This window comes from Grammomys surdaster, unplaced genomic scaffold (genome assembly GCF_004785775.1).
Source record: "Grammomys surdaster isolate TR1022 unplaced genomic scaffold, NIH_TR_1.0 125896, whole genome shotgun sequence".
Classification (NCBI taxonomy): domain Eukaryota; kingdom Metazoa; phylum Chordata; class Mammalia; order Rodentia; family Muridae; genus Grammomys; species Grammomys surdaster.
The window spans coordinates 740,015-752,093 of record NW_021620720.1 but is presented as its reverse complement, the minus strand read 5'-3'; the positions used below and the strand labels follow the sequence as shown (position 1 = coordinate 752,093).

General features: G+C 47.4%; 1 protein-coding gene across 2 annotated transcripts in view; it reads right to left on the bottom strand.

The window, feature by feature from the left end:
* Positions 1 to 1,206: 1,206 nt before the first annotated feature.
* The window catches only part of Aagab (alpha and gamma adaptin binding protein), a 36,951-nt gene continuing 26,078 nt past the window's right edge, over positions 1,207 to 12,079 (bottom strand). The window contains exons 6-10 of one of the 2 annotated variants that reach the window (XM_028752352.1): positions 7,478 to 7,560; positions 6,326 to 6,422; positions 3,988 to 4,092; positions 3,474 to 3,523; positions 1,207 to 2,889 (exon numbers count right to left, since the gene is read on the bottom strand). In XM_028752352.1, coding sequence (XP_028608185.1) covers positions 2,812 to 2,889; positions 3,474 to 3,523; positions 3,988 to 4,092; positions 6,326 to 6,422; positions 7,478 to 7,560 — 413 coding nt within the window. In that variant the 3' untranslated portion in view covers positions 1,207 to 2,811. Of the gene's footprint in view, positions 2,890 to 3,473; positions 3,524 to 3,987; positions 4,093 to 6,325; positions 6,426 to 7,477; positions 7,561 to 12,079 lie in introns of both variants that reach the window. The other variant, XM_028752351.1, reaches the window with a different exon arrangement.

Sequence of the window (12,079 nt, the reverse complement as noted above, 5' to 3'; positions counted from 1 at the left end):
TGTGTGAAGAGCATGTCTGGTTGTCAGCACACTTGTTTAAGCTCTCCATCCTTCAGAGCACTAAGGAACCAGAACCTCTGTCCATTTGAGAGACTTCTGCTAAATTTAGCTTAACAGCCACAAACGCCCACACTCCAATCAGTCCCCAGAGCCCACAGCTTAGCCTTCCTCGACGACTCTCCTGTTTGCTACAGCAGACCACACAAGGGTAAGGGCCAGGCTTCACGCTCTCTCAGTGGCCATTGTTAAGAGACCATCCCAAGAGCACTGGCTCCTCTTCCAGAGGACCTGGATGGCACCCAGATGGCAGCTCACACACATCTGTAATTCCAGTCCCAGACGACCCGACTCCCTCTTCTGGCAACACAGGCACCGTGCACATGTGTACATACATACATACATGCAGGCAAAGACGGCAAAACACCCATACACATAAATATAAGTTTAAAAAAAGACTATCCGCAAGGAACGTGATAAACTGTCAAAGACGTCCCTCCCCACCTCTCCACAGTGGGAGGGTGACACTGGGCACACACCTTCCCCGAGTCCTGAGTGGTTCTCAGCAAAGGCCTGGTGTATATCCTATGATCCTTGAACCACATTCTACATTGCCCCTCTATTTAAGCCTGGCTTCCCCAAATCTTTAGTATCTCTGGATCAGCTGTGGCCAAGCTCTATAAATAGAGAGCAAGCCAGCTGGTTCTGTCAACCTTCTCATTCTCTGCCATATTTTCAAATTATAAAAATAGCCTTGCCTTCATCACTTTGAAATCATTACATAACATGATTGTTTCAGAGAAGAAAAATTTGACTCTTGTCTTTCTCTAGTTTCCAGAACCCCTGGATCGTCAGACTCTGGTCATTCCCACCAAGCAGACTGTACTTGTCAACAAAGGCTGTGGGCCTACTATGTGTCATGCACTATGTTACAGAAACAAGAGATGTTTAAGACAGAAAGCCGGTTTCTTACTTCAGTCCCCTCTGGAGCTCGGACTTATGTGCATGTAAAGTTAGACAGCACCTGTTAGCACAGCATCAGCACCTGTTAGCACAGCATCGGCTCGGGAACATACAGAGACGTCACATACAGAGTAGATTCCGAAACATTACAGCTGACAAACTCTTCAGACTGTGTGTCTACTACAAAGGACACCAAGCGTCCACTAACTTACACCTCTTCCACAAACACAACAAAACACATTAGCAGACTTTATAAATAAATCATCTTTTAATTACCTGGTTTTTAGTAAGCAGAATCAAGTCCATGGCCTTTTCTAGTCTAATTTTTTTCCCTAATCATGTGACCTAACATACTTTTCTAAAATCTTCCACATTTTAAAAACAAACAAACATGTTCTACCTTTTCTGGCAACCCACAAGCCAACCTCCCTAATTTTCCTTCTTAACTAATGCACTCACCTTAAAGTATTAGTCCCCCTGAAAGGGTAATGGTAAACCCAAGCTCAAGATTATAAGATCAGAGTGTGTGTGGGGGGTGGAGCACAGGGACCCAGAACAAACCAGCACCCACTGTTTCTAGAATACTACCATCACCAGGATCATGGTTCCTCCCTGTGCTGGTTCTGGCCTGGCCAAGCAGGTTTCAGTCCTGTAAGTGGTACCCAAGCAGATGCATCTTGTTTCTGGTCATGACCTAACTCATGTTTGACATTAGGGAAGGACCAGCTCTCAGCCCACGATGAATACCATCATGGCTGCACCTGCTTAGAAAGTGACGACCATAAAGAAGACTCCCGCTTGCCTGCCTCACAGATATGTCTGTAATGACAGAATAAGGACCTTTAGACCTTTATTTGCTGTACTTCCCTGTCTTCCTTTAAAACTTTGCTTTGTGCACCCCTGGGGCTGACCCACTCAAACACAAGAGGAAGGACAGGGTTTCCTTGGGACTTGTCCCTGGAGTGTAGTAGAGCCAGCAGCCCTGGAAGTAAAGCATGGGGGTAGCTCAGGACCTGGCTGTTGGAAGGTTCACCTGTCCCTTCACTGCTTGGTACTGGTGCTTTGACAGTAATCTCTGCTTCCAAGCAGAATGAAGGGGACACTTGAGTTGAACCTTAGGCAGCCAGGGAGAGCACCCTGTCAGAGCACACTGTTGCAGTGTCAGCAGTGTGCTTGGAACCAACACTGCTGCTCCTCTGGTCCACACATGACTACACTAATAAGGGCCCTTACCCAGCAGCTGGGGAGACGGGTGGTTTACACTCCCCAGAGGAAGAGACCTTTGCCTCTGTTTCTTACAGCTACACATCTGACTTTTACTTCTTTGTGGCAGGAACTCACTTAACTTAAAAATGTCCGTAAGGACTTGCTAAGAGACAAACCCATGAGCCACTTGTTCCCCTACCCCCGAGGCACATACTAGGTCTACAACTGCCTCCTTTCTTGTCATTAACATTCACCTTAGGTCAGAGCTGTGCTCTTGGTGTGGACCAGTGACAGTACACAGCAGATAGCACAAGCCCGACCTGCAGCCAGTGTGAACGCTGGCAATCCAGCACAGAAGCGGGCTTCCCTACGGAGCCCAGGCTGGCCTCGGCCCCTCAGGTGCTGGGATCACAGTGTGCTCTCTGTCCTTTCCATGCTGTCCTTTCACTCCTCAGTCACTTATGCGGCAGGAGCAAAGATTTCTCCCTAGCGCCTTTCTAAAAGCTCAGGTAAGGGAACCCCAAAAAACAGTCAGGTGGCCAGCGTGCTAATGGCAATCTTGGCAGAACAGAACCCAGCAGAGAAGGGAAGCACTTGGGGCGCACAGTGCTGGCATCGGTGTCAGTCAAACCTAGCAGGCAGAACTTAGTGCTCGTCATCCGAAGAAAGGCCCTCGATCTCATCTCGGTCTCCTCCTATTGCCATCCAGAAAGCTTTGGCCACCTGTGGAGGGGAGCACGTGACAAAGGTCAGGTGGTTGGGAACAGCTAACCTTCAGGTCACTTCATGTGCCACACCCAAACTGACTAAGGTCTACAATTCTACACTTTCCCCCTCCAACAACACACATTAAATCCCAAGCAGCCTTTGACCCAGACTTCTGGATGCAATCAGGGCTGTGTGAAGGGTGGGGATATGTTTGGTTTCATTACTGACAGAACCAAAGCCACCAGCGCGCAGCTGACCTCAGGAGAAATCAATGATGACACAGAACATAAAAGGAGGTGTCACCAATCATGTCCGTTTCCTGGCAAGAACATTTGTTGCTCTGGTAATGAACAAACAAAACAGCTAAGAGCTTCCTGTCCTAACAGGAAGGCAAGCACGATACCTTTGAGAAGGTATCATGTCACGTAACATGCACTGAAGATAGCGCAGTCTGACTGCAGCAACTGTGTTACTGTTGTACAAGTAACCACCCAGCTGGACGGAGTACCTAGTGCAACGCTCACACTGAGGCCCTGTGGCGCAGTACACGTCACAGCTGAGACCTCTTACAGATCATAAGCACCAGATGGTCTTCTTACCTTTTCTGCATGCAACTTTCTTTGCTCATGAGGAAGCGTCGCAGCCTTGTCTAGGGGGGAAAATACATCTTAAGGAATTTGTCTACTAGCACACGGGAAGCTGGAGCACATGGGCGCTCACACTCGAAGGTGGGATGGGTTTCTGAGACATACGCTCATGGCGCAGTCGTCACGCTATTAGGAAGCTCTATCTCCCAAGTTTTCCAGATGGGACATGAGTGAGCTGTGGGGATGTGACAGATGCTGTGTTAATGAGACTCACTAAAGGGGAGAGACACACTTCAGAAAACTTGAGAGTGAGGAGAAGAGGACGGAGACAGGAAGTTTTCCCCAGGGAATGTTTTTACCAACAAAATGGTCCAATCTCCTAAGCAGCTAAAGTGCCCAAGCCCAGAGCTCAGGATCGAATCTAGCCATCACAAAGTGAGATCCTACTACATAAACTACAGGAGCTCTGGCACTCGAACACTCGGGGTATGGTGGGACAGCACGTGAGGCATGCCAAGATCCTTACCTTTCATTTCTTTTAACTTTGAAAAGAGTCTCTCAAAGTTCTCCAGATCCCCTCCTCCGGTGGTAAGGCTGGCTAATTCTTGAATATCCAGGTCTAACATGGGGTCTGAAATCAGAGTTGGTCACAGATTACTTCTACACGTGGTAGGTATAGTCAGTGCTCGTTCTCTGTGTGCACGTGGGCAACAGCTGAGTGTCGACACATGCCACTCGATGGGTTGCGCCCGGCTAGGCTGCTGGCGCCTCCTCCCTATGAAGGAGCCGTCTCTCTTCATCCTTATGGCACTGATAAAGCAGAGGACACCATTCCCAGTTAGAGCTGCGACTTGTTCCAGCAACTTGCTCTGAAAGGCGCCTTCCCCTACTCAGCAGGGACAGGGTACAATGCTGCCTACACCCACTATTACAATGGCCTGGCCACAGCGAAGCCTATCAGGACAGATATCATTGTCTACAACTTGTAGGTAGGAAAACAGAATAACCTATGTTTAAGAATGAACTCACCTAAATGCCAGCTAGCTACCCACAAGTGGGGCTGTTTTAAACCATGTTTGCTTAATACACTCTTAATACAAATCCTTCAACATTTCTGCCTCAGCACATTACTTCAAAAGATTGTTTTAGTTATGTGCATATTCATGTGTTTCTGTGAGTGGATATGTGTTGGCAGAGACCAGAAGAGGGCTTTAGATCTCCCTGAAGCTGAGGTCAGGGTGCTGGAAATCACGCCTGGGACTTCTATAGGGCACTGCACTCTCTTAACTGCTCAGTCCGCTCCAGCCCCTTCATATTCTTTCCTCCACAGTGACAGTGGCTTCCCTGTCCACCCAGTATCCAGGGCTCCTCAGATCCTTAGCACTGACACAGAGTTGAGTCTGCATTTGTGTAGGCTCCTTGATTTTCTAACATTCTTCACCAGCACTGCAGTGAACACAGAAGACTGAGAGGAGCTCACTTAGTACACTTCTGTCTGTGGCTCTGTCCATCCCTCACCCCCTCTCTTCTATCCATAGCTTTGCCCATCCATTCTTCTTCCTTTGTCTCCCTGTGCCCTTTTCTGGAGCACCAGCGATCAAGCCCGGAGCCTTGTACATGCATAGTAGGCACTCTATGAACGAGTTACACTACCGAGCCATAACCTCATCACAATGGGATGTTTTAACTTACCAGAACATCCTGCTTTTCTACAGCCCTGGGAGGGCAGATTCCTTATTCCTGCTCGAAAGACCATAGGAATCATGTTCTCAAGCCTCTATTACTACTTGAGGTACAGTCTTTACTTTAATCCAATTATATGGTATTCTAATGGCCACAGCCTTGACTATTAGAAGTTCTATTTGGCCACAGAGTCCTTGAAGAGAAGAAGAAATCCCTTTCATTTACCACACTGCCATACAATTTGTTTAAGTGCACTTGGGGTCATAAGTGTGTCTTAATTCAGTGAACACCAAGTAGGCTATTGATGTATAGGCCAAAGGTCGTATTTCTAATTTATCTGTGTAGACAGATGGTAACTGAGCTAGAGATAAAGACAGCGTCACTTTGTGCTTTAAAAAAAAGTTAAAAGGAAGAGTTTAAGGAGACCTTGGCCCTACCCCTTGACTGGGCATCCTGGGAGAGCTGGCCCAGAGGGCCTGAGAGCAGGAGGAGCACTGGCCCCACTCCTCATGCCTGCAGCACTTGGGAGTGTGGATCCTAGCACAGTAGAGCTGGACCTGGCTGAGGTGGGTTGCAGTTGAGCTGGTCCCAAGGGTGTGGGATTGGGAGGGCTGCCCCCACCACTTGCAGTCTAAAGAAGTTAGCACTGCACGTGGCTCCTGATGGCTCACAAAGCAAGAACACTAGCACTCCCCTCAGAAGTACACCACGGTTACTGTCCACTAAACTCCTTGGCTTGCTGGCCTTTGTAAAGACAAAGTAGGTGCCAGTGTCTGGTTCACCAAAGTCCAGGTTTCATGGCCATAACACATATTCTTTGAAAACCCCAAAACCAGATAACATGGAGGCAGGAGAGATCCTTTAGAAGTGTAAGAGTCTAACTCCACTCATGTGACATGCCGGTCACCAGTAGCTCTGGCTAATGTTAAACCCCATGAGAGACTTGCAGAAAGCAGAGCTGACCACCGTCTGGCTGGCTGGCTGAGGCGACATGATCTGAATCAAGACCGTGCTGAAAGAATGGAGGAGGAAGCCACTGTCTGCCCTTCCTCAGAGGGCTCATGCCCAGCGGCACGCCATACATCTTCTTCTCCGTGTTTAAAGGGACTCTCCCCTCAGTGCTTTCTGGCTGTGTGTCTGAGTCGTGTCTCTGTCCCTGGGGAGCTCATGGAGGAACTCACCGACAGTGCTGTCGGCCTGTGTGCCTGCTGAACCACATGCACCACTGCGATGGCCAGGGAGGGACTCCGTCCTCTCAGCTGCTGGCGATGGCTCCTGCTGCTGGGGAAACACAGGGAAGCAACAATTTAACGGGAAGTGATCTTAGAATTCCAAAAGGGTTTACTCGTTCCACCCCCAGCTCGCTGTGGAGAAGCACTGACAGAACCTGAAGGAGGAGACACACGCGAACAAGGTCTCATTCAAACACAAACAGCTGCAAAGCCACTGCCCCAGCTGAACTGTTTTCAAGGAAAGACTACAGAATGCTAGCACGTGCTTGCATCATTTAAGATCCATGGTATGGGCTGGGGAGATAGCTCAGTCAGGAAAGAACATGTCTGGTGGGCATGCAGATTGGAGTTGGGTCCCCAGGACCCACAGAGAAAGGCCAAATGTGACACCCTGGGGAGGCGGGGACAGGAGGGTCCACAGGGCTGACTGACCTAATTGGTGAGCTCTGGGCTTAGTAAGAATCCCTGTCTCAAAGGAACATGGCTTGTGTTCCTTAGGATGACGACCCCTGAGGGTGTCCTGTGGCTTCCAAACACACACACACACACACACACACACACACACACACACACACACACGCACCTGCACAGACACAAGTAAACATGAACGTATGCACAGACAACTAACATTGATAGAACACGAATAGCTCAGTGTCTGGGGAGATGATGGTGGCTTCCACCCAGCACCTGGGTCCAGCAGGCTGACCAAGTGACCTCAGAATGGTGCTGCTGAGGACAGGGTGTAGAAATGGACTGTCAGCTCACGCAGAGCCCACTCGGGACCTTGGTAAGCAAGTATAGAAAAGAAATCATTTTTATTTTCTATGCAAGATTATCCTTGCATAGTTAAAAAGTACTCTAGCAAAACAAAACAAAACACAACAAGAAAAATCAAAAAGCCCTTGCAGGGTATCCCTGAGTGCAAACCTGCCGAGGGGGTGGACTAGCACTCCCTCAGCAGGGGTCAGACGGGACATTTCAGAGTCTCCCTTCAACTGCTGAGATCTCTGCTGCCTCTTAAATGAAAGCGAGAGAAATTATGAATGTGTAAAGATCTGTAACAACAAGGATATTAAAGTCAAAGAGGTGAAAATTCTTTACCTCGGAGTGACAGCTCTCTGCTGATCCAATGTGGTGGTTTGCTCCAGCCAGCGAGTTGAGAAGGCTGAAGCCCTGGCTCCTGTCTGAAGAGAAAACATCATGAATGTGGTCAATATGACTACAGTGAGAAGCAAAGGCTCTGTCCTCAATTCCACCTCTAACCATGCTGGTAAAAGAGTTTAGACACAACGTACTTAGAAGAAGTAAGGTCACTGGGCGCATGTCCCTGAAGGGGACACTGGGATGTGGGCCTCTTCAGTCTTTTTTGCTTCCCGGCCACTAGTGGTGAATAGTCATTTCCAGACACACACCATAATATACTGTGGAGTGACAGGTCCAAAGTAACAAGGCTAATCAACTACAGATTGAAACCTTGAGCCAAAGTAAACTGAGCCTTGTAAGTTGATCATCTCAGGCATTTTCTAACAGCGATACAAAGTTGACTAATGCATAGTCTCGCAATTCTGAATAATCTAAGCAACAGAATATGGGTCAAGGTGAAAAACTAGCAGGCTAGTACACACAAATGCCATTCCACGGCTCCATTTTCAAGTTATGACGTCAGTGTTTTAATAGTTGATGTTGATTAAAAGTCCTAAACATTTTATATGTCAGCTTGAAAGCATTACTACTGTGTAAACAGGAGCATGACATCATTTCGCTCCTGAGGAGCCACCCTCCGTCAAGGTTCCCACGGTGCTTGTGTCACAGTGAGGAAGGTCTGGGGTAGAGTGTCTGAAACCGATCAAAGGATCACCCAGAACATAGACTGAGACCAAGCTCAGGACTCATGGCCTCTAAGGCTCACTGGCTCACAGAGCTAGGCAGAGGCCCCCTCAGCTCAGCCTCCAGCAAGTGCTCCAGTCGGCAGCACTGGGATCAGACAGGGGATTAAGGCTTCTGCAGCCTGCAGCCCTGGGGACAGTGCACCCAGCTCTCAGGGCGTCAGCACCTGAGGACAGGTTCACTCACATAGCAGGTAGCTCCTGCTCTTTGGGCTGTGGATATCCAGGACTCATGGACTTCCCCTGTCATGAGTGTGCACGTGCTGGCTGACTGGAAAGAAAGGCGGACTGTGCGGCCGACACAGCGCCTCTCTTCTATTGCTGGAAACAACTTGGAGGCTGGGTCATTTCAACTGTAACTCAGAAGTGTCCCCATTCTATAAGTTCGGCATCCCACGAAATTGGCAAGCTGGTGGGACATGTGACCCCAAAGTGCATCGGAGATCAATGCCTCCTTTCTCACAGGAAGGAGCCAGGCAGAGGGGCATGCAACCCTACAACACACTATAAACCTTTGGGCACCTTTGTTTTTTCTATGACCATCCTTTTTAATTTTTTTTTAAAAAATTAGTTTATGCTATGTACATTCAGCTACAATTTTAAAACCAGCAGAATAGTGTTTAATGCTCTGAGGCTAACAGGTAAAATTGTCAGAAAAAAAGAGTAGCGGGAAGAGGCGGAGCTTCCCATCAAACCCTAGCTTTTCTCTCACGGCCCTGCCCACCTGCATGACCTCAGACTAACCAACCCCACAGTGCCTCAGCCTGCTGGTCTGTAAACCAATGGTCGCTGAGCAAGAGAGCTGGTGATTGAGAAGAGATTCTCAGCCTCCTCTCCTCATGCATCTTGGAATTTGCTGTGTTTGAATATTTTTCTTCTTTCTTTCTTAATAGATTTTATATAAATATATACATTTATATTTATTTAAAATGCTTAAATTTTAAAACACTAAAAAGTTCCCGATGAGTCACGTGTTTAGGAGTAAGCTGGAGGTAGCTGGGCTCGGTGCTTTCTGATAAACAATGGAGGCTCAGTCAGCTTGTCAGAGGCTTCATTATGTCTCTCTGCTTAGATTTTTAAGGAAGTCAGAGACACATTTATACAATTGAGAAAAGAATCTACTTTTGTTTATTCAAAGCAGACTGCCTGCATGGAGGGTTGCTCAAAAGGCTTGGTTGGCATTTTACACACTGGATCTTCTGGTCTAGTGTTCTTCACAGTTCTGCCCACAGGCACCAACTGCACGCCATGCTCACAGGAAAGAATTATGTAAATCTCTCTTACTTGCTAGCAACCATCTCCTCCAACCCCAAACCCTGCAGCCTCCCGGGTTTCTGGCATGGGAACACTACTCCTACTGAGAAGGTCCTTTCCCTTCAGCTGCTGAAACTGTACACTAGACTAGGAAGGAAGGGATGCAGGAGGGGCAAGGTTTAATGAAAAAGAAATCAGCCAGGAAGCATAAAAAGAGCAGTCACTGCTTACCAGTGAAGACCCAGGTGCACCAGAGCAGACTGCTGTGGTTTTTCCCTAAACAAGTTAAGCAGTCCTAACTTAGAAAACTAAAATGCTTCAGAATCCTAAACTTTCTCAGCACCACCATGATGCCTCAGTGGGAACTCTTACACTGCCAAAACAAAGGTGCAATCAACATTGTTCCAAATTACCTCCAGGTTGCATGCATAGGTGTATAGAACACCAGGACAGACAGACAGACAGACAGACAGACAGACAGACAGACCAGACCAGACCAAACCAAACCAAACCAGAACATATGTCCTGTATACATGTGTTTAAGAATTCTAAAATGCAGAAAGTCTAAAAACCTGAGAAACTCAGTCCTAAGCATTTAGGTCAGGGGCACTCAGTCCATATTACATATTTATGATACAGTTTAACTTATAAGTTAGATACAGTTAAGACAATAACCACAATAAAACAAGTATTTAAAGCAGAACACAGTAATAATTTTCTGACTGGAGAGATGGCTCAGCAGTTAAGAGTACTGGCTGCTCTTATGAAAGACTGCAGTTGGTTTCCAGCAATTACATGGTTGCACACAATCCTCTGTAACCTCAGACTCAGGGGATCTGTTACCCTCTTCTGGCTGCTGTTGGTCCTGCAGGCCTACAGTGCCCCCCACACACTAAGGACCAAACACAAATAAAAAGGAAAAAAAAAAAATCAAATCCACCTTTCAAAAGAGCTCTGTGGGACAGCTGCTCTCTCTCCCAACATTTCCATGTACTGAACTCACTCCTCTGGTGACAATGGGAGAAGACGCTCAAGGAATTCTGGACGGCTTCTCTTCAGTTCATCCCAATTGCCTGGACAACCAGCATCATTAGTACTGACTCTGAACCCATTATTAACGAAGTAGGGATCATGTGAACACAGGCACTCAAATACCTCAGCAGTCAAATGACAGTTAAGATGGCTACTGGTGACGGCTGGGCAGGTGGCAGTGTGTGGGATGGGCCACTCACAAGGTCAGCCTGCCTCCTTGGGCAAGATGGTACAATACGCCACCCTGTCACTCAGAAAAGCACACCGGTTGAAAACAGGAGCTATTTATTTCTAAAACTTCTGGGGTAGTCTGTTAACTACAGGTAACCACACCACAGATAAAGAGGGACAACTCTGTATTAAATTTATCCCCAAAACATGTGGCTCCGTTCCACCTGCCCAGTGAATTACAGATGGGAGACAATGGTGCCATTAGAAACAAAAACAAACAAAAACCAACCAGACCCAGCAGAGCGTGTTATCAGCACAGATTCTTCAAATGCTAAGGATGTCCTTGGCCACAGCCCCTAACCTATGTGGCCTATTAAACACCTGTTCACTTTTTAGTTTTTATTTCTGAAAAGCAGCAAATATTGGGCATCACCCAGGAAGTTCAAGCACTCTCTGTATTTTAAGGTGTTCTTATATTCTTTCCGTGAACCAGTCTTCTCCACTTACATGTTGTGAGAACCACAGCCAAAGCACTTCTAAGTTCATGGAGACAGCACGCCCACTTTTTAGTGATAATCTTAGGCCATGCCACAACCTTTAAGAAAGGTCACAAGTGCTGTCACCAGTTCCAGGAAAAAGAGTCTACATTAGAATGATAGCATATTCCATTTCCCCCTGGTGAGTTTAGGAAAAACAAGACAGACAGACAAAAAAAAATACAACAACAACAACACAGGACACTGGAGAGATGGCTCAGCAGTTCAAGAGCACTGGCTGTTCTTCTAGAGAACCAGGGTTCAATTCCCAGCACCCAGTGGCAGTTCACAACCATCTCTGAAAGTCTTGTCCCAGAGGACCTGATGCTGTCTTCTGGCCTCTGTGAGCACTGGACCCACATGGTGTAAACATACATGGAAGCAAAACGACCCTGCATACTAAAAAAAACAAAACCAAACCATAAAATCATAAAACCCTATTTATTCTCTCACTGAACCCCTGCTTGGAGTCTTGAATACATCATTAAAGCAATGCTTACTTGGGCTCATTTGGACTCGGCCCTCCATGTGGTTTGGCTTGTGATACAGATTCAGGGAAATGCACCTCTGCTCTCTGCCTGCGACACGGGGGAGCCGCTCAGAAGTCAAGAGTCACTCCTACAAGGACGGAGTAAGATCACACTTTTCTCGCCCTCTACTATTCACTACAGAGAATGAAGCACCAGGGACTGACAGCAGGCGGCAAGGACACAAGTGAGTGCCGGGTGAACGTTCTCCTCCTCTTGTACACACAGCCTGAAGACTCACAAGTGTGTCAGGGTGAAAGTCTTCCTCCTCTTGCACACACACAGCATGAAGACTCA